The following is a 27,434-nucleotide window of genomic DNA, read 5'->3' on the forward strand; positions in this document are numbered from 1 at the left end:
GAAGTAGTAGGCCATTCAGCTCCACGTGCATGTTAGGCCATTCATTAAAATCATGGATGATATTTTACCTCAGTGCCATCTTCCTGTACTAACCCCTTGTCCCTTAATTCATGTGGTACCTAAAAATGTATCAATCTCTGTTTTGAATATACTCAGCCACTGAGCCTCTACCCCATCTCTTGGGTAGAAAATTGCAAGGGTGCACCACTCCCTGGGTGAAGAACTCCACATCCAAAATGGCTGATCCCTTTATCCGAGACCATGGCTCTTGATTCTACACATCACTGCCAGGGAAAATATCATCCCAACATATACTCCGAAAAGTCCATTAAGAATTTTGTACATTTCACTGAGATCATCTCTCATGCTTCTGAACTCAAGAGGGCTGACTCTGTCTGTCCGTCTTTATATTAGTTGAAGAATAAATATTAGGATGCTGGGAGAAAGTCAATCCTCTTTGAATAATGCACGGTATGTCTTATGGGGAGAGCAGACAGAAACTGGGATTATGAGTCAAGTCGCAGGTGTGGTATTTGAAGTGATGAGATAAAAGGGTCACCCCTAAATTGAAAGTGATGCCCAAAGACAGCAAAAAAACTGGATTAAGCACAAGTCTGATTCCTTAAACCTATACAATGAACACTACTTAATGGGAACATAGACTATAGTGGAATATTTGTAAAACTGATGAATTTCTAAGCAGAATTTCATTGTCAATTGTATTAACGCCTTTTTTTATTTCTTGAAAGCCAACTTTAACTAAAGCAAATTTTATGTGCTTCTGAGAAAGCCAAAGAATTCAGCAGTGTTTATAATGGCAAGAACTACCATCCTTCCTCAAAAGAACATTGCAATACCCGTGAAATTTTACAGCAAATTTTATGACCCTGACTGTCATCCCAAGTATATTTTGAGTAGGTGTACTGTTCCAATGTTCCACACCCAAGACAGTATGCATCACTGATCACATCTGTTTACACTTACACCTAGCACTCATTGTTAGTACCTTTCATCCTCCACAATTACAAACCTGCTGAACCACATTGCACCAGGTAAATATATGACAAATATCTGCCTTTTATCCTCCCAACACATAAAATGACACAAAAAAGATAACTGAGCCAAACTGAAATAAGTAACATTTTGGCAGAACTGCAATGTTGGGTCCCTCGTGGATTTGGAACATAAAGCGCAGAAACAGTCCAGTTGGCCTAACCAGTCTATGCTGGCAATTACACTGCATTCCAGTCTTCTCCCATCCCTCCTTCATCTAACTCCATGAGTAATACCCTTTCATCTCATCACCCTTTCATACTTGTGCATCCTCTGGTTAAACGCATCTATACTTTGCATCTTAACCATGCACTGCGAAAATGAGTTCTACATGCTCACAGTAAACTTGCCACCCTGTTCAATACCTTGACGACTAACTCATTTCAATGGCTTCTAGTTTCATTCTAACCTGTAGGTGGAACTCTCTCTCTCTACGCCCACTCTTATCAAACCCTTTTGTAATTTCTCCATTCAAGCTTGTTTATCCTTTTGTGAGAGGTATAAACTTTCATTTCTGCTCTCATACTTGTAAGTTTTTTTTTGCATCCACTCTGGTGTATATATGTTAAAATAGTGACTAGTACTCTGCAAGATACTTCAAGGGCAGTCTAAACAAATTTTGATACAAGTCTGGCATACCTTCTCTATTTTTCAGTTCTCTACCTCTGGAAATAAACTCCTGTGCACGCTTTGCTTTTTTATGTCCTCTTTGATTTGATTTGTATATTTATATTCCCAGATCCCTTTGCTCTTCTATTTCACTTAAATTCCAAGCAATACATACTTTTATTTTTCTCAGCAAAACACAAGCTAACTCAAATTTTATTTGCCATATATTTGCCCATTCTACAAGATTATTGTAGAGCCAAAGAGACATACAGCATAGAAACAGGCCCTTCGGCCCACTGAGCCTGTACTGACCATCAACCACCCATTTTCATGAGTCCTATGTTAATCCCATTTTCTTTTTATTTTCCCCACATTCTCATCAACTCCCCCTAATTCTACCACTCAACTACAAACTAGGGAGAATTTACCAATTAACCTACCAATCTGCTTGTCTTTGGAATGTGGGAGGAAACCAGAGCACCTGGAGGAAACCCACATGGGGAGTATGTGCAAACTCCACAGAAACAGCACTGGACGTCAGGATTGAACCTGGGTTGCTGAAACTGAGAGGCAGCAGCTCTACCAGCTGTGCCACCTATTGGCTTTTCTAAATAGGAAATCTTTGCAGTCACGGGGAGAATGTACAAACTCCACACAGACAGCATGCAGTCTGGTGCTAGGAGGTAGTGGTTCTACGAGCTCATAATTTGTCAGCTACCTTTCCAGTTGGAAAGCTGAAAAATTTGAAATCTTCAAATTTAGAAATTCTGTGTTTAATTCCCAGGTCAAAACGGTGGATATAGCAGTAATTTTTGTGAAAATAGCAACTTCCACCTCTGCTCAACATAGCTACTGTATTATCTATCATATCTTTACCTCTAACCTGCAGGTGGAACTCTCTCTCTCTGCCCACTCTCTGTTACTTCTTCCAAAATTTCAAATCAGCCTGGTCAAATGAGAATTAACTTTCTGAAATCCATACCAACAATATTTTCAGTCTTGTTTTTCAATATTTTTTCTCTTCTTAAGGATTCAATAACTTTTCCCAGCATTGATGTTTAGCTGACTGTGCAACAGTTTGTGGGAAGTGTTCCTCCATCCTTCATAAATGTAGATAAAACATGCAGCGTCCTTTGGACTTGTGGCACTGCACCTTTTTGTAATGAATCATAATTTTTTCTGTACTTCTGCTAGCTTTTCTTTGGGTTTTTTTAATATGTGCTAATAACTTGTCTGTTGGTAAACTGTTCTGCTTAACTGCTCCTTTTAAATGGTGAGCCATTGGCTGTGGTGAAAGTAGTTGCCTTATGTTTAGATGGCACGGTTCCACAGAAAACCATCAAAACCTCTAAACCATCAAGCATGATTCAATTATATTGGACCTCTGCCACTTCTTAGAACCAAATTATCCAAGAAGAAATGGAATAATTTGCTTCTAAGAAGTGGTAGAGGTCCAGTTTTGCCCTAACATTGACGGGCCAGGGCATGGAGATGCATCCAGAATCTTCCCAGGTTTGGAGTTTTTCATCCTTAAGATAACTAGGTTCTACAAGAGACTAAAATATGCTTTGTTACCTTTTAATGGCGTCAATACAGTATTACAGATCATCCTACTGCTGTCTGTGAAAGCCATAAAAAGTAAATTGAGAACATCCATTTGCAATGTTCATAGAATAAGGTTGTTGGGTTTTCCTAAATAATACCATGCTAAAACTGAATGTCAGTTCCAGTATGGCATCTGCTCTGAATCTAACACAACTTCTCACAGCTGCCAGTATATAGCCACGAAGGTTCAATCTCTGCAGTTAGCTCTAAGGGACACACCACAATATGAGCAACACTCTCACAGCTAGAGGGGAGTGTTGCAACTTTATGAAAAGGGGGAGATGGAAATGGAAGAATAGTCCCAGAGAGTGACAGCCACAAATATAGGTTTTTGATGTGCCTTCAGGAAGCAAGGGGGCCACGGACCCTCCAGGATGACAGCCACTTGCTCCTAGCAGGATATTGCCAAGGACGTCCCTAATAAGGATTTGTGTGAAGTCTATGAATACAAATGCTTTGTGGGAGACTATAATCAGGCAAATGTCTATGGCCACCTCTGCTTGCTCCTGTAGGCTGAAAGAACAGTAGATTAATTCTCTTCCGAGACTATTGAGCTTGGGAAGCTGATAGTGACTGTGACCATAATCTCCAGGCGTACAGCAGTCAAGGTGCAAATGTGCAGCATTTAAGGTCACAGGAATTAATGACAAAGCATGCTGTCTGAGTGTTGGCCCTTTAAATACCATGTTTTCAGGGTAAACAAAGTTAGTGAAACATAACAAGGCAAAGAGTGGTTGTTGAAGGGTCGTATTCTGAGTGGAGGTCAGTGACCAGTGGTGTACCCCAGGGATCTGTACTGGGACCCTTACTATTTGTGATTTTTATAAACGACCTGGATGAGGAAGTGGAGGGGTGGGTTAGTAAGTTTGCGGATGACACGAAGCTTGGGGGTGTTGTGGATAGTTTGGAGGGCTGTCAGAGGTTACAGAGGGACATAGATAGGATGCAGAGTTGGGCTGAGAAGTGGCAGATGCAGTTCAACCCAGATAAGTGTGAAGTGGTTCATTTTGGTAGGTCAAATATGTTGGCGGAATATAGTCTTAATGGTAGGACTCTTGGCAGTGTGGAGGATCTTGGGGTCCGAGTCCATAGGACGCTCAAAGCGGCTGCACAGGTTGACTCTGTGGTTAAGAAGGCATATGGTGTATTGTCCTTCATCAATCGGGGAACTGAATTTAGGAGCCGTGAGGTATTATTGCAGCTGTATAGGTCCCTGGTCAGACCCCACTTGGAGTATTGTGCTCAGTTCTGGTCGCCTCACCACAGGAAAGATGTGGAAGCCATAGAGAGGGTGCAAAGGAGATTTACAAGGATGCTGCCCGGAATGCCGAGCATGCCTTATGAAAGCAGGTTGCGGGAACTCGGTCTTTTCTCCTTGGAGAGACGGAGGATGAGGGGGACCTGATTGAGGTGTATAAGATGATGAGAGGTATTGATAGGGTAGATAGTCAGAGGCTTTTCCCCAGGGCTGGATTGGTGGCCACAAGAGGACATAGGTTTAAGGTGCTGGGAAGTAGATATAGAGATGATGTCAGGGGTAAGTTTTTTTTTTACTCAGGGAGCGGTGAGTGCGTGGAATGGGCCACCGGAAACAGTGGTGGAGGCTGATACGATAGGGTCTTTCAGGAGACTGTTAGATAGGTACATGGAGCTGAGTAAAGTAGAGGGCTATGGGTAAGCCTAGTAATTTCTAGGGTAGGGATATGTTCGGCACAGCTTTGTGGGCTGAAGGGCCTGAATTGTGCTGTAGTTTTTCTATGTTCTATATTGATCTGTGAGTAGGTAAAGAACTGTTCTTTTTCAGACCAGTGAGACTGAGAATTTCACTGAAGGTGAATGGTGTATGGTTCACTACTGTTGAAATCATTAGGGGAGCTTTTGTGAAAAATACGAGATTTAGAGCAAATGAAAATCCCATGAAAGTGTCTGGAGCTGAATTGCCCGATGGGTAATGGTGGCTAAAATGGGTGGAAGATTGCTTCACTCTGGTCTAACTGCACAGTGCTATTTTTACAGAGTCATGCAAAGGAATTTCTAGGCCTGGTAGTTTATACATCCAGAAGACCTCCAACAAAATATAAATGACGTCCTCCATTTGGATCCAAGCTTAGCAAGTTGCATTAAGAACTGGACTAGTAGCTTCAACACCAGGATTTATGGTGGGAAGAGAGACTGGACATTTCCACTAGGCTGCCACTTCTTTACGACAGGCAGGCACTCAAATGCCATTTAGATGGTGACATACCCAGGTGAAAGAGGTAAGTTTTGAGGAGTGTTTTAAAAATGGAATGATGGAGATACTTAGCAAAAGAATTCCCAAATATTTAACTCATACAGGCATTTGGCAAGATTGGTTTGTGGGCTATGTGTAAAATGACACTTGCATCACTGATGTCTGATTTTTCTGTGGATAATAGATCAATTCAGAAATCCAGAGTAGTTTTGGGTTTTAATTGATTGCTTACTGTATTATAGTATAGAATTTAATATTAACTCCCTAATAGGAGCAGCCCTACAAATGCCAAAAAAGTTTTGTTTTCATTGGACTGCTGCCAAGATTAAGTAATGTGTCCTAAGTGTCCAAGGAGACAGGTTACAATATATGTCAAAGTTCTTTGAGATCTTGAGATTAGGCCAGCAAATATCGCTGTATAAAATCTACACTATCACTATCATACATGGTAAAAGCGACAATTTTTTTTTGAAAGTACAGAATTTGGATTTAAATAAAACTAATTCATCTGTGCACACTGTCTGCAATATGCCTCCTCCTGTGTTGGTGACTGATTCAGTCAAGACAAATAAGATTTTCTGCTGCATATTTTATGTGCAAATAGGTTCAAGTCAATCCATTGAGGACATCATTCTCAGCAGTTGCATGACTGCTCATTATCTGTAAAACAGTGCCTTTATCTGTTAAGATCAAAGAAGTGCTTCAGTGAACTGAAAGCTGAAGAGCTGGTGGGCTTAGTTTTTACTCCTTTGAAGTCCTCATTAGCCTGAACCACTTAGAGTTACAGGCATCTGATCCAGTTTGTTCCCTTCTGTATGCAGCAGAATTTTTGCATTTTATGATTTCCTTTTTTTTAGTCCAACTGTCATTTTACCAAAAGAGATTTATTGTACTGTTCTTAATGTAATGCAAGCGCTATTTTTAACAGAAAGAAATACAGTAAGCAGAATGAATAAGCCAAACATGTTTCTACTCACCATCCAGAACATGAACTAACATTGTAAATGAGAAGGAGTGAGAATTACTTTTCATATTAGAGCTGTGCTGCCTCTGTGCTAGAGTTTGTACAAGTAACACTCTGCTTTTAAAGCCAGTGCCATGCTATTCACCAGATACCATACATCATGGTATCCTTCCAGAAAATGCATTGTATTTTGATTGTTTGGTTCACATTTCCAATATCTATGCTTTTCTAATGAGACATCCCGATTGCTTTCCTACTCACATCTGAAGGCCCTGCTCATTCCTAGACTAGTTTCTCATATCTTTAATTTCCAAATGGGGAGTCAGGAATTTGCATGTATATTTTCAGCTGGAAATAATGATGTCAGACTTCTTGCCCAAAGACTGTTTACTCTAAAACATTTAATTATGAACAATTATACATGCAATCAGATGGAAGGAAATAAAGGTTCAATGTGCCTTTTGATTGTTCAGCTGAAACACGAGGCAATTGAAAGTAGTTTCATATCGGACTACGTGTGACTTTTTGTCATTTCTTTAAAGTATTATGGTTAACAGATACCAAAGTAAATATATGCTGATTTAAAAGTATGTACTTCAGTTCCTGGCAATCACACTTTATTCTCAAGTTAATACTTACGACAGCCATCTTCATCAGAGCCATCTTTGCAATCTGTGTCACCATCACAATACCAGTGCTCTGCAATGCAGCTGCCATCATTACAGCGGAACTCTTTGTCAGAACATTTTCTCATGTCTGCAATGGGAAAACAAAAGATGGCATAAAAAATGCATCGCCTCAAGTGTAAAACAACGCTGGTGATAACTTGAAAATATTTATGGTCTATGTAATACCGGATAAAAATTCAGAGAAATAAGTAGCAAGCATACATAATTAATTTGACAATGGCTCAACAACATTCTGATTGTAAACTGAAGTAATGCTGTTGATACAGCAAATTTCTTCTCACAACTGGTAGGAACTTTATGAAGTAGCACTCACCACACTGTTCATCACTGTTATCCCCACAGTCATTGTCACCATCACAATGCCACAGACTCCGGATACAATAACCATTCTGGCAGTGAAATTCATCTTCTTCACACTCACGAGGCGCTGAAATGCAAGACAATAGAGAAATTAAGTTATCTTGATGATTTTGTTTTGCAGTTGAGCGGAATTAATCATTTCCAGCATACATTTGATTTTTCAGCCTTTTCTTATTATGCTGGAGTTTCAGATCTATGTGTTATTCCTTAAAAATATTGCATCTCTACATTCTTCTAGTTTAGACAAGTTACCACATTTTCTACCACACTTTTTGCATTAACTTTTTCCCATTATATATGTATCCCTATTTAAAACAGGTTTCACTTTAATAAACTGATATTTTTCTGATTATGCATCCTGGCAACCAAATTCTCATAAACCACTTAAAAGGCTGTTATTTTTTTTCGATTCTCACTGATTGAGGTTTCTTGTGCAATATAAACTTTAAGCAACTAAATAATTGCAGATGTTGTAATTTCTGTTATTTACTCATATTTTCAGGATCTAGGTGTCTCCAGAAAAAGTCAGGACTTAATTACTCTTACTAGGCCAATTAAGAGTCATCTAGATACACTTAAATTTGTGAAGTTTTGCTTTGCACGCTCCAATTACTTTCCTCAAACAATTTTTCCTCAAAAGGCTCTACCTCTCTGACAAGGATGGGTTGGAATGATACTACTGGCAGTCTGAGCATGTGCAACCAACCTAAATTCCTAAGCTGTGCCAAAATACTTTCCAATCAATATACTAATGAAATATTTTCTTTCCATTTGTATCAATTTCTGCTGAAAAGATCTTCAAAATTGCTTGAATAATACTTAGAGCACAAATTTTAAAATCTTCATATTTAAAGCAATGAAACTGCACATATCTCTGTGTGAAAGAGCGGTAATTGACTGTTCACTTTATTCTTATGTTCTATAAAGTAACTATGTCAGACACCTAGAATGGGAGAAACTGAGAAAGACATTTTCCTCATTTAATATAAGTATTTATTAAATACAAATCAAGTTGAACTTTAGCAATTCTATTTGGCAGTAGCACTTAATGATTACATTTTCTTATAACCTAGTTAAGAAAGGCATAGAAGGTTACCCAGGGTATAGAAGGCCACAGAATAAACACTGGTAAATGGGATTAGTATAGGTGGGTACTTGGTGGTCGGCATGGATGGTGTGGGCCGAAGGGCCTGTTTCTGTGACGTATGGCTCTATGATACTGACTCCATAGAGCAACAGTGATGCGCTCTGTCACAGAAACAGACAACAAATACCAGAGAAGTACAGAGATTCCTTAGGAAGTCACAAACCAGTACATGACAACGGACAGTTATGGTAGCATACTGCTTAAATTACAGGACTAGTAATCCAGCGAGCCGGACTGATGATCTGGAGACAAGTTCAAATCCCACCATGACAGCTGGGGAATTTATAAACAGTTACGTAAATCGGAAACAGAAATCTTGCATCAGTAAACCTGACTATCATAAATCATCATTAAAAACCCATCTGTTTCACCAATGTCCTTTAGTAGCTGCAGATCCACAACTATGCAATTGACTCTTAACCATCCTGTGAAACAGGCCTGGTAAACTGCTCAATTTTAGGCTGGCCTTTCAGCAACTCCACATTTTGTGTATGAATAAAAAAAGCTTCCAAACTTGTGATGCCGAGAATCTGCTCTTCCCCTCCTCCCACTGCTGACAGACACGAAGAATGCCCCTGCAGCCAAACTTCACAACCTTCAGTTGTGCCAAACCTCAGCTACACCTTCCATAGTTCTACCACATCTCAGATTTCGCCTCTCTAGCAAAACAGGATCAAAGGAGTTTTCCTACTGTTAAGCTTCAGCAGTCATGTCAAAATCCAGGGCTACCACCTCATTTATGTCAAATATGAGGATCAATCCCCAGCAATTCATAAACCCAGCACCATATCCTAATGCCAACAAAATGCAGGGCTGCCCACACAAAGTGTAGCTAAATATATTGCACTTCCCAGAACTGTTAAATCTACCTGCAAGCTATCTGAACAATAAAGCCACAAGATTATTCATGGGACTGTTGTCAAAGACAAATTGACACCAAACGACATAAGGACAATTAGGGAAGCTGAACAAAGCTTGGTTCAAGAAATTTCTTAAAGGAGGATAAAGAGATGGAGGCTTGATGGAGGGAATTCAAACACTTGCGCATTGTCATCTGAAGACACACTTGGAGCTCTAGCAAGGGGCTAGAAAGGGGGAAATATTTCTCAGCAATTTCTAGGGCAGGTGGGGAGGACAGTGACAGGGAGGCACAGATGATAAAGGGATTTGAAAATAAGGATGAAAATTTTTAAAATCAGGGTGTTGCTCATTTGGGAACCAACACCGAGACAAGAGTGTTGGATGAACAGCATCTAAAGTGAACTGGGACATGAAGTCAAGATTATGGAAAATAGAATTAGGCAAGCAACCAACCAACCAAGAGGTAATGTTGCAGCTATATAGGACCCTGGTCAGACCCCACTTGGAATACTGTGCTCAGTTCTGGTCACCTCACTACAGGAAGGATGTGGAAGCCATTGAAAGGGTGCAGAGGAGATTTACAAGGATGCTGCCAGGATTGGGGAGCATGCCTTATGAAAACAGGTTGAGGGAACTTGGCCTTTTCTCCTTGGAGCGAGGGAGGATGAGGGGGGACCTGATAGAGGTGTATAAGGTGATGAGAGGCATTGATCATGTGGATAGTCAGAGGCTTTTTCCCAGGGCTAAAATGGTTGCCACAAGAGGACATGGGTTTAAGGTTCTGGGGAGTAGGTATAGAGGAGATGTCAGGGGTAAGTTTTTTACTCAGAGAGTAGTGAGTGCGTGGAATGGGCTGCTGGCAAAGGTGGTGGAGGCGGATACGATAGGGTCTTTTAAGAGACTTTTGGATAGGTACATGGAGCTGAGAAAAATAGAGGGCTATGGGTAAGCCTAGTAATTTCTAAGGTAGGGACATGTTCGGCACAGCTTTGTGGGCCGAAGGGCCTGAATTGTGCTGTAGGTTTTCTATGTTCTAAGCTGGCTAAGCATGCATTGAAATAATTGAGCCTGGAAGTAACAAAGGCACGGATGATGGTTTCAGTAGCTGCTGAAGGGTGGCAAAAGCAAAGCCAATGATTGTAGAGGTGTATATGTTGGCATTATTGTTGGTAGTATGCACATGTGGCCTGAAGGTTAATTTAGAGTCAAATATGCCACTACACAGGTCACAACTAACCTGGTACAGACTGCTCTTCAGAGGAGGGATGGAATCAGAAGCTAGCAAACAACAAAAAATATAACGGCTTCAGTTTTCCTGGTCATTGGGTGGAAGGAATTATCATGGTGGACAAGACGTCTGACACTTAGAAACAGCGTGGAGGTCAAGTGAAGGGGGGCAGGGGGAGGTGAAGTAAAGGTGGGTGGTCATGGAAACTATCTCTGGCTTCTTGAATGAGATTACAGAAGGTAAGTAGGAAATAGGAGGTAAACTAGGAAAGACCACCGAAGGAAGCTATGGCAAAGGGGCAGGTGTAGGAACAGAAGTCATTACTGGCAATTTTCTGGCTGTATATTGAGAGAAAAGAAGAATGGGGGTCCTCCTCAGATTAACAGGAGAAGAATGGTGTGGTCAATGACTTGAAAAGCTCCAGACAGGCTGAGGAGTTTGTGGAAGGATAGTTTACCTCATAGGTGTTCATTAGTGACTTTGATCACAGTGGTTTCAGTTCTGTGCTGGGTCAGAAACATAACCAGACAGCTTGATGCAATGAGTTTTGGGCAGTATGTGCACAAGAAGGGAAACTACAATAGGAACAAGGGTTGAGGTAATTTACAGAAAGGAAAGCTCACCTCAAGCTGATGCATCGTACTAACCACTTTGCTTTCTATTTTTAGCTTTAATTGTACTTTTAGGATAAGAAAGCTAAATATACATTAAGATATAACATTTAAAAACAATTATTCACAATTTTCACCAGTTAACATACAGAGTTGTGTTAATCAATTCTTCAAGCACCAGTAATGTAGGAATTTGACTTCCGTGGTCACTGTAAATCAATGTCCTTGATACAATCTCTTATATGATACTATGCAATGTGCCAAGGATTGAGTAAATCTTCAAGAAAGGAGAGAAGTCCGACTGAAGTAACTGCAAAGGGATCTCCCTTCTGTCTACCATAAGGAAAGCCATCACTGGGGTCCTTCTCAAACACGTCCTCCAAGCGGATTCTGTCCAGGGGCACAGTAAACATGACCCTTCATCTGCAGACATCCCCAAGAAAAATGCAACGAACAGCATCAACTACTACAGTTGCTTTTTTCGACCACACTAAAGGTTTTGACTACATCTTTTGGGGGTGGGGGGGGTGGGTGGTGGGTAGGGATTGTGGAGTATTTTCCCAGTATTCAGCTGCCCACTTCTGAGATCTGGACAATCTACAGCATGCACAGGATAGATACCAACAAAGCTGTCTCTGCAAAATCCTACAACTTCACCAGAGATATAAGCAAACCAACATCAGTGCCCTTTCCTCGTTCTAGCACTGAGGCTCTAATTACATTCAGTTGGATCTGATGGACAGGGCACCAGATGCTTTGCTGGTGCTTAAGGAATTGATCAACACAACTCTGTATGTTATCTGGTGAAAATTGTGAATAATTTAATTATATTTTTAAATGTTATCCCTTAATATGCATTTAATCTTCTTATCCTAAAAGCACAATTAAAGCTTTTGAGATGGTTTTTTGAGAATGCTGAGCCAATGCTTTGGGTGTACAAAAAGGCCTGACACAAGCAGCTGAAGGAGCACATCATCTCATAATCTATGTCCTGCCTGTCCTGTCAGATACCCCTTGACCCATCTGTGAAAGGGTCTGAGGTTCCCATGTTGGCCTCAATAGCCTCTTCAGAACCCACATAACTGAGCGAAAGCAAATTATCCTTGATCCCAAGGTACTGCCTGAGAAGAACGAATCAATTGTTCCTCAGTAACAAATCTTTGGACATCCAGTGAACAATGTCAGGGATGGTCTGATAGAGATATTAACAATCTTAGTCTGTTGTGTACCTCTCAATATCTGTCATTATAAAATCACAAGGCAATGTGAACAACAGCAACTTACCAAACCGTAATTGTTGCCTTCCAACAGTGGAGGCACTGCAACGTCAATGCTGGTGGGAGGGTGCAAATACTCCACCATAATTTTACCATGTAGCTTCCATTAGAAATGCGGCATAGGAATTTTTAATAGTCATGTGTAAAATTGAGGTTTGAGTGTTGAGTGTGTAATTTACAGCTTGATGCTCGTGTCCAATTATTTCTCGTGCCTTTATCTTCATGTCATTTGAACAGTTTTAACTTACCATATGCAAGAGCTTGTCCAGTATCTCTTAGACATTTCACATCCATCTAAAACTTCTATTAATCTTTTTCATAATAAATTTCATATTCATGTGAACAATGTAAATATATCATTGCTTTAATTACATCTTCCCCCTATTGATGTGGGAGTATGGAATGAAACATTTATTAACACCATTTCTACTATCAATAGAAGCATAAAAGCTTATAAACACAAGGACAGAATACATGTCAGAATAAGGAATGAATTTTAATCCATATGCTCTGCTCCAATTATCTCTATACACCCATCCTCATTTCACATTTTGACTTCGATGTTGTTGGGCTTGAGAGACTGATTACTGCATAGCTCAAAGCAAATATAGAAAATACATATTTTCTTCAGCCAGGGGTATGCATGTTATATGTTGCACAGCACTGCAATATTCATCCTGTATTTTTATCTTTATTTCTGACTTGAAATCACTTAGAAAAGAGCAAAAGCTGTGCTGTCCTGCAGTCATTCTTGGACTGGGAAACCAGTTTCTCCCAAGTGTGCTAGGATCTACTTTTATCTAAACCCCCTGTGGCATCATTTGCACAGGACCAACTGACTCTATTGCTAAAACCATTTCCTCCCTCCTGACATTTTTGCAATGCCATAGCAAGAAGAAATCAGACTTATTTACACTACAGAGTGCAGCTGGGGTATTACTTCTCCCTCTGCACATCAGTGTGTAGATGCACTTAACATAATGCCTTCTGATGCCCCACTCTCTTTTACACAACAGGCCATAAATTATTTATGAATTTCCTCCTCATAGAACACCTAATTTTTTCTTACTGCTTTATTGTAGGACAGCTTAAGTTTTCCTTCCTCGAGTAAATTCTTAGTAAATGGGTGGAGAAGGTCCAAAGTACTAGTTAAAATCTATTGAGATGGAGTTTAATTTTGAAAGAATGAAATTCAAAAGTTTTTTAAAAAAGGCAGAGTTATCATCATCTTTACACATACCATAGCATTGTTACAGAGGAAAGCCACCATTTGGTCTCGAGTCGACACACGCTATTATCCTGTCAGTCCTATTCCCCAACTCGTTTCCCACAGACCTGAAAATTATTTTCTCTCTGCAGTACCCATCCAATTCCCTTTTGAAGGTACTGATTGATTCCATTTCCACTGACCCTCCAGGTGGTGAATTCCAGATCCTAAACGTGCTCTGAGTAAAAAAGCTGATCCTCTCATCCCCCTTGCATCTTTTGATCAAAACTTTAAATCTTTGCCCCGGTCCAGGAAGCTTCAGCTCATAAGAACAGACTCCCTCTCTCTTTATCCATCTAAATCAAGCACAGCAGAATTAATTATCATAGTAAGAAGTCTCCCAGTGTCTGCGTGGGTTTCCTCCCACATTCCAAAGACATACGGGTTAGGAAGTTGTGGGCGTGCTATGTTGGCGCCGGAAGCGTGGCGACACTTGCGGGCTGCCCCCAGAACACTCTACGCAAAAGATGTATTTCACTTTGCGTTTCGATGTACATGTGCCTAATAAAGATATCTTTGTGAACTAAACTGTCTGGTGTTATTCATATAGCCTGCCTTTGACTGAGTTTTGTTGGGAGTTCCTTACACAACTGCTGACATTTCTCAGCATTAATTGTCAGTGAATTTCAGACTCCTGCTAGAATACAGAAGCACTGAACTTACTGGTCACAGACTTTCCTTCTGCACTCAGAGTGGAGCAGCAGAAACTTTCCAACAACCACTGGACCTGGCACAGGTTCTGAGAACACATTCATTTAATTGGGGATTGCAGGACTACACTAAAGAAAGAATGGAATAAGATTTTCAATTTTGTGTCTTGTGTACAGTTTTTTTAACCAGAGCACTTTGATGCCACACTCAGTCAAATGCTGCTGTGATGTCAAAGGCAGTCACTCTCACTTCAACTCTGGATTTCATCACTTTGGTCTATGCTTCAGTCAAGGCTGTGGTAAAGTTTGGGAGCAGAGTAGTCAGAAGGGAGATGTTTGAATGCTGATGATGAGATGTCAGTAGTGGACTTGACCTGTGATCAGAGAGAGGAATTCTGAGCCTCGAGTGATCCAGACCAAAAGTCACCAAGGAGTAAAAAAATCACAAAGAACACATATAGGTAAGCACATATATTCATGCTTTGTTTTCCTTGTAAGGTTTAAAAATAGGTAGAGACTCAAGAGTCTGCAGATGTTGGAATCTGGAGTAACAATGCATTAATTTGCTGGAGGAACTCAGTAGGTCAAGCAGCATCTATGTGGAAGAAGGAATTGTCAACAATTCGGATTGAAACTTTGCATCAGGACCATCAGAAAAAAAGACATGCTTTCAAACTAGAAATTGCAAGCCTTGTTTCAAAAGATCTATACTATGACCATTTTTATAAATTGTGTGCGCTAAATACAATTTTTGTGTCAGAGGATTATTTGCCAAGTAGACATATGCAAAAATTGGTTCAATAAAGGTTCATAGTCTAAACAAATGAATGGTTATGTTGCTTCAGTTGAACAATTAGAATATTTGTTTCAGTGTTAATTGAACAATTAGGATATTTCTTTGTTTTGCCTCAGTTATTTTGTCACTGGGAACTAAGTTATGTAATGTGTGCAGTATTCTATGAAGTATAGTCCTGCAACAGCATTTAGTAATCAAGAGAAACTGGAAAAAATAAAAAGCAAATTTCACTGATGGAATCATGCTACATCAATTTAAATGGTGCCAATAATAACACTGAGCAAAGCATCCTTAAATTATGTGCATTCAGGATCAAAGTGAAATACTGCTAAATGTTGAAAATAACTTGTGTCTTTGACATGATTTGGCAATGATCCTTTGCTGACAAGTTTTGAGATCTAGGAAAGTAATTAGAAACACTAACCATTCACAGTTAGACATTCATCCAATTTAAAATGACATTACCTGAAATCATGTCCTGTATTCAGCTGGAGATAATTCTTCCCAGCCAAAATGGAAAACATATCAATTAAAAACATGAGATACAATGAAAATTATAGTTTAATATAAAAACAAAATTTGTGCCAATGCTGATGAATAGCCTATTTTACAGTGAATGATCAATGGTACAGAATTATTCATAAAATACCAATCCCCTATTAGATCATGTTATAGTCATGCTTTTGTTAGAATGCACAGCAATTTACATATAAATCTCAACCATTATCATTTCTGCATAATGCAAAGATGCAAATATACAACACAAATTACAAGGCCTACAGTACTTTGTGGTTATAACAAAAATAGCTAATGTGTTGGGAGAGGGGAATGGTGAAATCAGGCCTCATTTCAACAAATTTCTTCATACAATTCATAATTGCTTTGCAGGAAATATACGTAAATATTACTTCTATTTTATATTTAAGAGGGAATGAAATCTGCATAAAAACATTGAACGTTTAAAAGGAAGATTTTTCTACCTCCAAACAAGCAATAACTAAAGTAAAAAGAAAGGACTCTTTCAAGGAGCTTTTGATAAGTTTCTTTCTAGGTATAGTGGGGTTGATATAAAAGGCAGTTCTGTATCCACATTAGTATGGGTCAAAATTGTCTTATTCCTTTATTCCTGTGTGGGTTGCTTCTGCCTGAGGTAACATGATTGGACATTTGTTCTACATCACAATGTGTACTTAGTTCACACACACTGCAAAAGGAAATCAATCCAAGGCCAAGTGCACTTGTGTTGAGCTTGTACAATGAGTGCCCCATTGTTGATGGTGGTTGAGGGAGTGGGATGGGGTTAAGTCATCTCCTTACGCTCGCTTCACAAACAATGGCTTAGATTTTGCCAAATGGGGACCCCTGCCTACAGTCACTGTTTAGATCTCTATTCTCCAGCACTTAAGGATGGCACAGAGGAGAGCCACTTATTTCACAGCACTAGAGACTCGGGTTCAATAATGCCCTCACGTGCTGTTTGCGTGGCATTTACACGATTTCACAGTGAGCACATTAGTTTTCTACATGTGCTCTAGTTTCTTCCCACATCCGAAAGACATGCCGGTTGGTAGGTTAATTGGCCACTGTAAATTGACCTGAGTGTGGAGGTGAGTGGTAGAATCTGGGGAGAGTTGATGGGAATGTGGGGAGAATAAATGAGATCAGTATAAATGAATATGAGAAGGTGGTGCAGAATCAGTGGGCTGAAGGGTCCGTTTCCATGAATGCATCTCTCTCTATTACTCTACCTGGTTCAGATTCATAAGGCTAAACTTGTGGTCAGAGTATCTTAGACCAGATTGGAAATGCTATTGTGGCTTCAAGGCCTTTACCTAACCTAAACAGTCCAGAAAAAGACTTGCCCATAGAACTGAGAAATATTTTTGATGATAAAGCCAAACTCCTCATCAGCCAGAAGCATGTAAAGAGTATTGAGAATTAAATAAAAACTGTCAAGAACACAATAAACAATAAAAACTGAGAAAAGCAAAACAAAATCAGATCATCTTAATACAACAAAATAGTTAAAAACATTACAGAAAATCTTATTAGGTCTAAGTTAGTGTCACGTCTACATGGAGATTTCCCCATGGAGAAAGTGTTAAGGAATCTCAACAAGTTTTGCTCTAGCTGTTGGACTCCATGTAGGTTCCAGCAGTGGAGTGCATGAGCAGATTCACTTGCTGAAATCTGTCAGCAAGTATGGGAGTTCCGCATGCACTGAAAGTCAGAACTGGTTTCTGACTGAATTCTGGCCATTCTCAATGCAATTTGGTCTGATAGATTTCCAAAGGGACCCGTTCTTCCACCTCAATTTGTTTTTTTTTAAAAAGCTTGCCTCTAAAGAAAAAAAAAGATTGATGTAGAACTTCACTGTGTTTTCACAACTGGACAGAATGGACAATAAAGAGGGTGCAGCAGAAATAAGAAGTTACAGAAAGCACTACTGAATTGAGGCTCACAAGTTTTGGCTGGAAACTGTAACCTGGCTCACTTTCAAGCAATGATTATTCTGCTGAGAAACTGATCAATGCCCAAAATGCACATGACCTGATATGACAGATACAAATATCTTGTTTGAGGACACATTGATCGGTTGTTCAGTGGCACACAAGACCCAAGAGCCATAAAACCAACCTCTGTGGAGCACACAAAAGAAGTTGGCTAGGTTCAGTGCCAGGGGCAGGGCAAAGATGGACAGAGGGAAGAATGGACCTGAGAATATAGATGGTTTTGGGTTGATTCATTAGTGGAGGGGTCAGGGCAAGGGTTGACTTTTGGGCTTCAGTAATCGGAGCAGTGGTAGAATTGGCAGTTGAGATGTGCTCAGAAGGTGGGGGGGGGGGGGGGGGGGGGGGGGTGGTGAAATGTTATGCTGTGATCTCTAGCCAGGAGGTGGGAGGTTATCAGCAGTCATGGGAGGAGTAGATCATCAGTCCAGTGTAAACAGTGGGGATTGCAGTCAATGAGTCGGATTAGGTTGGCAAGTTTTTGTGCAAGGGGGAGAAAAGCTTAGGTTGGGGTTTACAGGGTAATAGTGCAATGGTGATGAGAGCCCTGGGGGAGAAGCAAGCACCACCCCCAGAGGTGAGCCAGGCTGAATCAGGTTCCCAGATGCAGCATCTACTCATTTGGCCAGGACCCCTTTTAAGGTGAAAGTGTGCTTCTGCACAATGGCCAGCGTCTCTGCATGACTGGAAATCATTGAAGCAGCTTCCAGACTTGAGTCGCACACTATTATGGGTGGCTAAAAAAATTAGATCTACATTCCTTTAGAGTTTAGAAGAATGAGGGATGATCTTATTGAAGCACATCAGATCCTGAGGGGGCATGACAGACTGGATGTCAGCACGTTTCCACTAGTGAGAGAATCCTGAAATGAGGAGACATCATTACAAGATTAGAAAGCAGATATTTAAAATCAAGATGAATAGGAACATTTTCTCGCAGAGAGTGTTGAATATCTGGAATCCTCTACCTTGGAGAGTTAGGGAGGCTAAATTATTGGGGTATCTAAAGTAGATACAATGAGGAGATGAGATCTGGGGTAGATCATGGTCATATTGAATGGTGGGGCAGGCTTGAGGGGCTGAGTGGCCGACTCCTGCTCCTGACTTCCTGTTTCCACTTGGATGCCAATCACACGTTCTGGGTAACTCCTTTTGTGGAATGAAAATCAGACTTCGTACAACTAGCATGAAGTCCATTTCATTTTCATTGAATTTGGATTGTGCAGCATACAGAAAACGTATAGCACGAAAATTCCACTCTCCTGTAAACCAAGACACCACTAATATTGCACAATCAACTATGGAAGACAGTATCTGTATTAGTGCATGTCCCTATATTGATTTAGAAACAATAAATACCATGATAATGTTTAACTGAAATCATTTGGACTCTGACCAAAAGTAGAAAAGTATGAACGAGACTTTGTGTTTTGCATGAATGGATCATTAACTGCTTATCTCTTCCAAACATTTATTAACTAATCTTTATTGATTGTCATTTTAATTATACTTATCCCAGTCTTCTTTAATCTTTCCTAGATGTGAAGTGGGCAAACATACTGTGTAGCTGGAGAAAATGATGGTGAGATTCATCAGTTTAGCTTCAGCCAGATCTATTCTTATGGAACAAGTAACAAGTTTCTTTCTAGCCATATGCTCAATTTTAAAAAAAAATCACTATTTTAAATATGTTTTTCATTTTTGTTTCTCCGAGGCTTCCTGAGCCATAAGGTCTCTTGTTCTTGATCGAATGGCAGACAACCTGTTCCCAAGGGACTGTCATCAATGCCATTAATCTGAGGATGCCCACAGGATTTGCATTTTCTTTCATCTGTTCATTTTTTTTGATCATATGTGTATTGCTGACAAGACCAGCATTTACTACCGATTACTAATTAATCTTATGAAAGGAATGGTCCTTCTGCTGAAGGTGCTCTCACAATGTTGCTGTGTGGAGACCTCTACAATTTAGACCCGGCAACAATGAAGGAATGGGGATACATTTTCAGGTCAAGATTTTGTGCAATTTGGAGGGGAACTTACAGCTTGAGGAGATCCCATGAGCTCATTGGACTTGCCCATCTTGATGATAGATGGAATGGGAGGAACTGTCAGAATAGCCTCCGCTCTACACATTTGATCCCCGCTCTATTTCATCAATAAAATGCCCTGCATTTCTGTAGCATTTTTGACATCTAAGAATGTCCTTAAAAATGTTAAGATTTTCTGAACTGCCATCATTGTTTTATGTTCTTCAAGATTACCATAAAAGATGGTTTATCTTATGAGAAATTGAAAATGTGAACTTCTAACACAATGTGCTGAAACAATACAAGCACCATTGCCTTTCTCCGTGTGAGTTAAGTGGATTAAGTATTAGAAAATGAAGTTTTGAGTGAAACAATGGGGTAGTACAACTCCATGACTCAATTCTAGCTTCAGTGCTTTCATCCAATCTGAACAATAAACCATGAAGGCCTAAGTGAAATCAATTTGGATGTCAGGAGATGGGGAATTGGCTCGTCATAGTCTAATACAAAGGTGGGACAAGCTTGAAGGGCTGAATGACCTAATGCTGTCTGTACATGAAACAAATCATTCTGTAGCTGTAGAGACTTGAGGACTACGTTCTGCCAGAGTGCTTGCAGGGATCAATTGTACTGTCTCTGATTGAATATCCATTCCTTCAAAATGACAGGTGCTACCAATTTTACTTTGAACAGCTTTTGTGCAAATCTGTAAGTACTATTGGCAGATAAATGGTCACTCCATTGGAGCAATAATGCTTCACACCTCTCGAGTGGCTAACGAGCAGTTCAATTACCAAACAAAGAACTGGGTTTGGTAATCTAACAGTGTAATGCATATGTTCGAAAAACTATTGTCTCCGTGATAGTACAAAGTCTTTATCTACAATTAATAATGAATTTATTTTGAGCAAAATTCCAAGCACCAATATTTAATAGGCAATTCCAACATTTTTCACTTCCTCTGCTCTTCACAAGGGACAAGGAAACAGTTTGATTTATAGCTAGGACAACTGAGAATTTAAATACATAAATTTTCTTTTTGAAATAATTGAGTGAGAATGCAAAATTACTTTTATTCTCCTCTCGTAAAATATATTTACACTTTGACAATATGTGAAATTTAATGGGGCTGTAGGAACAATATGATGTGGGAATGTACAAGTGTTTTGAAGGTGGCAAGAGAAAGTGAGAAGGCTATTAATATGGCATAACTGAGTCGAGACTTTATATATAGAAATACAGGAAGCAAAAGCAAGGAAGTTATGCTAAACCTTTATAAAACACTGGCATGGCCCCAGCCATGCCATTTCTGGGCACTGCACTTTAGAAAGGATGAGCAGGCTCAGTATGTTCTCTCATTCACTCTCAAAGATAACTGGTTATTTGATCTAATATATAAGGGCACTTAGAAAAGTACTTTCAGCAAGCAAAACCAGCATTTCTCAACAGTGTGCCTACCAGCACAGAGGCAGGCAATTCTCCCTTGAGGCATACAGAGTGTCTCTGACATCCTCTTCACTGAAACATTTTCAGCAACATTCAACAAGCAGTTGTCACATGTACAACTTTAAAAGGAAACATGTTCAATATAACATAAGCCACATACTTTGCAGGCCCAGAGAAAGCAAGCAGAGGTGATATGCTGGAATGGTATCGGGAGTAATGTCTTGTTAAGTGGACAGGCCATAGAAACTGGAGCTGTTATCTTCACATCAAAGGCAGTTGGAATGAAATGCAATAAAAGGTGTTACAAATTTAAGTTAAGAATAACATGTGGATATACTCCCTGAAAGGATGATGGAAATATTTTCAATTATAGCATTCAAAGCCGAATTCAATAAACATGAAAAGGAAAAAAAATGAGGAAAGCACAGGAATTAATTTGACAGTTCATTCAAATTGCTACTGAGCTTCATGGCTTCCTTCTGCATGACTTGATTTTATGAAACCTGCACCCTCCTTCTTCCCAGATTTATGAAGAAAAGATTAATCACATTAATTATCAAAACTGTAGAATTGCAACCATAGTTTAGTAAGATTAAAGGTAATCATGGAAGAAAATAAGGATGATCCTAGAGTTAAGGTTGTAAATTGGTGGGGTGGAGGTGGCGAGGGGTGGCAGAAGACAGGCATTGATTTCAACAGTTTTCGGCAGGACCTTGCAAATGTGACCCCTACATTACCCCTAATGTGGTGGGTGGAGGAGATTGGATTTGGGGGAGGCGGGTGGAGTGTGGTCAAATGGTTTCTTTTAATGATCTAAGAAAATACATTAATATGAATACATCTATATTGTTGTTATAATCTATATAATTCACCATACAAGACGGAATTGCGGCATCAGAGAGAGTCACCAGAAGTCCAACATAGATCAGATCAATAAACATCATCCATATCTGAGCAATATTAGTTCATTGGCAAATTATAGTGCCTCAAACATGTTAAATAGTGCCTCAAACATGTTAAATAGTGCCTCAAACATGTTAAAGGAAGGGGTCATCAGAAGGAGCTACCCCTATAGTCAATGTGTCCACTCTCAGCAACAGAGCTTCCTTGGTCTTACCAAGATCCATGTGTGAACAAAAAATAATATGATGAAACAACAAGAAAGACTTTTACCAGAAAGCTCATGATGTACAAATACGCTATGCTGGCATCAGAGAAAGGACTGTTGAGCATCCACTTCCTCTAGAATTATTAAAACCTAACCAATATTTGTTGGTCTGGAATCACATATAGGCCAGTCTGGGTAAGGTTGTCAAATTTCCTTCCCTGAGGACATAAGTGGACCAGATGTTCTTGTATGATAATCCAGTAGTTTTATAGCCACCCTAATAGATTCCTGCTTTATTTACCATTTCTAGAATTACTTAATGATGTGAATTTAAGATTCCCAGGCATGACGTTGAGATCATGTATCTTCAAATCAACAGTCTACATTTTGAATCCTAGTTCAGCAATGTAGCAATATTCCTAGATACACAGTGATGCATAGCAAACACCACCACAGAAGACATTTATTAAGCCAAATCTATGGAGTGGTCACTTGGTAGAATTATAAGATAGCTGTAAGGAAGGAAAGCAGCTGTAATGACCAATATACAATATACTTGGAGGAGATTCATGGAAAGATGCGTGCGCTGCTCATTAAACAATGAAAGCAGCAATAGCATGTTTCGAGAGAATCAGTAGCAGTCAGTCATTGCTCAGGAAGAAGGGGAAAAGGAGAAAAAAATGAGGCTAAGGGTCAGCAGCAGAGCTGCAGAAGCATCACGGGTTCACCAGCTTCTACAGGAGCAGTTTGCTTCTCTAGACCTGTGTTTGAGCCCTTAATGAATTAGTTTTGAATTAACTAACACATCAATTTAAAAATGAAAATGTCTAGAGGTTGAGGTGACGTGCTTTGTTTTCAGTGGATCTCATCCAGCTGGATATCTCGACCACGCATTCTCATAGGATTCATTGAGTCCACCTATCTCAGCCATCAACATTCTGTGGAAGTTGGGGGTTTTCATTAAAGCTCTGAGAGACAACATTCTCATGCATGTTTTATTAAATTATTATTGATTTTGTTTTGAAGGTACTTCTGGGAGGAATGAATTGTTACTTGGCATGACTCTGCTTGCGCTAGTAACAATGCACATCAAATATTAAGAAAACATCATTCCTGGCAATCATTTAGGCCTGAGGCAAAGGTGGGGAGTGCGATTGTTTTTCATGACCTTCTGTTGCAAGGAGAAAGAATTAATAACTTGCTCTGTGTATTTCATGAAGCAGTAGTATGATAGTTAACCACAAGTAGATAGCTCACCCTCGATCGCATGTGTTATAGTTTTCCGGACCGGCCTATTCCACCACCAGACACATCTTCCCCTCTCACTTCTCCCGGGGATCACTCTCTCCATGACTCCCTGATCTGCTCATCTCTCCCCACCCACCCCTCCCTGTCCCTGGCACTTTCTCCTGCAACTGTAGGAGGTACATCACTTGTTCCTACACTTCCTCCTTCACCGCCATCCAGGGACCTAAACAGCCCTTCCAGGTGAGGCAGAGATTCATGCGCACTTCCTCCAACCTTGTCTATTGCATTCGGTACTCTCAATGTGGCCTCCTTTACATTGGTGAAACCAAAGGTGGACTAGGTGATCTGCACTCTGTCCACAACGGCCACCTTGAGCTCCCAGTTGCACAGCTTTTCAACTCCCTCTCCCATTCCTTCACTGACCTGTCTTCCACCTTCTCCATTGCCTCGGTGAGGCCAAACACAAACGAGAAGGACAGCACCTCGTATTCCGCTTGGGTAGCCCACAGCCCAATGGTATAAACATTGAATTTTCCAGTTTCAGATAACACGTGCCCCCTTTGTCCCTTTCCCACTCCTACTGGTCCACCTACGTTCGCTTTCCTTTTGTTTACCTTTTCCGTTTCTACCCCACCCCCATTACTAGATTTGTTACACTCCCCAACCTTGTTCCATCTGTCCGTCACCCATACATCAATCCATCCAAGTTTCTTCTCCCTTGGCCCAGCTTTCCTAACCCCTTTGCCATCTGGTTCCATCTGCCTATCATCCCTTCCTTATCTGATTCCACTTATCACCTTCCAGCTTCTGTCTCTGCCTTCCCCACTCCCCTCCACCTGTCCATTTTTTCCGCCATATCTGTTTTCACTTAACAACCATCAGCCTATATCCCAAAACTGCTCCCCCTCCTCTTCCCCCACCTCCCCATCATCCCCCGTCTCACCTGATTCCACCTTTCACCTACCAGCTCCCATCTCACTCCTTTCTCTCATCTCTTTAAACTGCCCGTCTTCCCCCTACACTCTCAGTCCTGATGCAGGGTCTCGACCAAAGATGTTAACCATCCTTTTGCCTCCACAGATGCTGCTTGACCAGCAGTTTGTTTATTGCTCCAGATTCCAGTACCTGCAGTCTCGTGTCTCTAAAAAATCACTTGTAGCATAACGCTATTACAGCGCCAGAGACCCGGGTTCAATTCCAGCCACCATCTGTAAGGAGTTTGTACGTTCTCCCCGTGCCTGTGTGGGTTTCTTCTGTGTGATCCGGTTTCCTCCCACATTCCAAAGACGTACGGGTTAGGAAGCTGTGGGTATGCTATGCTGGCGCCGGAAGCGTGGTGACACTTGCAGGCTGCTCCCAGAACACTCTACGCAAAAAGATGCATTTCACTGTGTGTTCCGATGTACATGTGACTAATAAAGATGTCTTGTCTTGTCTTGATTATACTCAGTGACAGCCTTCACAGCTCTCATGAAGAAACTTCTTCTCAACTCTGCTTTGATTGGCTGACCCTGCATTTTGAGACTGTGACCTGTGTTCTATATGTCAAATGAAATGTCAACATTTCACCTATCCTATCAAGACATATAAGGTTTCTGTATGTCAATGAGATCACCTCTCCTTCTTCTAAGCACAAGACAGTGTGCAACCAGTCTGGTTAATCAATGCAAAAGAGTCACCACCAGACCCAACCTGATGCAGAGAAGATGATCATGTTACTGGTAGAGTTTCAGCTTTGGTTGTAAAGAAACAAACAAGTGTGATGTCAATTAATACACACAGGTCTGAACTTTAGTTAAGGAATGACCAGACAATGACACAATACTCATATACTTACGGCAATCCTGCTCATCAGAATCATCCCCACAGTCATTGTCACCATCACAGACCCAGGAACGTCGGATGCACTTGCCGTTGTCACAATGAAATTCCAAAGGGGAACAGGTTGGCAGCACTGGAAACAAGAAAAGAAATAGTGATTGCCAAGTACCTTAACTACATGGCTACATTGAGAACTTTGATTGAAAAGTGTTGTTTATGCAGATCACTTCCCTATAAATAGCATCTTTCACAAAATTACAGGGAAGCCTGATGTGGTTTATGCAACTGAGAACAGTCTCTGAATAACAAGATACATTCTCAACGAGCACAGGAAACATTAGGAAATTATGCCTTCGTCTCTTCTTTCTGGAAAGACGAGAGAATATAAAAGCCACCTTTTATTTTGAGGAATTTTGTACAGGCAATGGAAGTTCCTTCAGTGTTGTCATAGATGGCAACCTGTACACAATAATAAACATGGTATATCATCACATGGGGTTTAGTTGCCACTTTGGAGCACAATCAAATTGCTCATGCTGGTTTTCCCATGTCTATATTTCAGCTAAAAATTGTTTGTATAAGCACAAGTGCAAATTTGCAGGGTTATGTGAAGGACAGGGAGTAGCTAGATTTCTCTTGCATATAAAGCTTGTATGACTTCCTTTTGTGATGTCATGAGATATCACAATTAGGCAGGCCTTTTAGAATGCAATCGCTTGCGTTATTCCTCTTTACCTTAATATTATTCAACATATTTAAGAGCAGTAGCCCATTTCAGCTTTAACAGAGGTGAAAACTGGCTTATCACAAGAGTGAATACCCTGATTTTAAAACAATCGAAAATGTCTTTAAAAGAAACTACATAACCATTTACCAATTTGCTATAGATAAGTCAACTTCTTAAATATTGTTTAAATATTTAAAAAACTTCAAAAACATGCCTTCTGGTACCTTCAATAATTAAAAACCAAATAATTATTTTACTAATTGATTTAAATATGTAACTCGGCACAATCTTGATAAACCAAATAATCTGTTTGTTAAAAGATCATAAATTTTCCTAAATCATAGTGGCTGTTTTTATTTGTTCTCATATCAATGTTTAACTTGCCAAAATATTACTTTTGAGCACCTCAAATGAAATTACTTATACATTATACCATGAAACTTCATGCTTCGAGTTAAACTGCTAATGCAGTGAAGACTTGATATGTGCACAGGAAGTAGCTGGGGTTAATGAATACCTCATTGAGTTAATTCAAATGTTTCATTCAGGGAATTGGGATGCATGATGAAGGAATCCAGGTTGAAATGGAAAGCCACACAATTTCCATAGTAACTGGAGCACTGAGCCCAAAGGGATATTACTCCGCTTCAATCGGTTCAATCAATCATGAATAGCCCATGGCAGATAAAGACGACATTTTTTTTTAAAAAGCCTGTTTTGTCTGAATTTAGAGATTATAAAACTCATTTGGGGTTCACAGCAATTAACATCAATGATTTTATTGGCTTTCTGGTTTTGTGACTTCCACGCTGTGACCTTTCTTTACTGATCATGTTGGTGAAATAGAGTAAAACAACCTTTTATTATAAGTGATATTCACCTAGACTTTACCTTGTAGCCCTTGTTGAATTAGTAAGTGGTAAAATTTCTGGATAATGAGTACGGAAAGCACCTTTCTTATTATAACTGATAATGTAAGGGATTTATGTTTATCCTGCACACCTAATTAAATAGGCAAAATTAACAAGTTTCATAGATAATATGAGGAATCTCATTTTACCACAGTTTCCTTCAGTCCCCATCAAGGATTTGCTTGTGGCAAACAGGATGCAGGTGTGCGCTCAACAGTGATCAGAGCACAAGTGTTTCAATAAGTTTCGTCATATGACTGGAAGCAGATTTAATCACATCAAC

The 27,434-nt window shown here is 40.0% G+C and overlaps 1 protein-coding gene across 4 annotated transcripts in view; it reads right to left on the bottom strand.

The window, feature by feature from the left end:
- The window catches only part of lrp4 (low density lipoprotein receptor-related protein 4), a 341,005-nt gene that overhangs the window by 97,463 nt on the left and 216,108 nt on the right, over positions 1–27,434 (bottom strand). For all 4 annotated transcript variants that reach the window (XM_052029316.1, XM_052029315.1, XM_052029314.1 and 1 more), the window contains exons 3-5: positions 25,530–25,646; positions 7,467–7,580; positions 7,104–7,220 (exon numbers count right to left, since the gene is read on the bottom strand). In XM_052029316.1, coding sequence (XP_051885276.1) covers positions 7,104–7,220; positions 7,467–7,580; positions 25,530–25,646 — 348 coding nt within the window. The remainder of the gene's footprint in view (positions 1–7,103; positions 7,221–7,466; positions 7,581–25,529; positions 25,647–27,434) is intronic.

This window comes from Pristis pectinata, chromosome 14 (assembly GCF_009764475.1).
Source record: "Pristis pectinata isolate sPriPec2 chromosome 14, sPriPec2.1.pri, whole genome shotgun sequence".
Lineage (NCBI taxonomy): Eukaryota > Metazoa > Chordata > Chondrichthyes > Rhinopristiformes > Pristidae > Pristis > Pristis pectinata.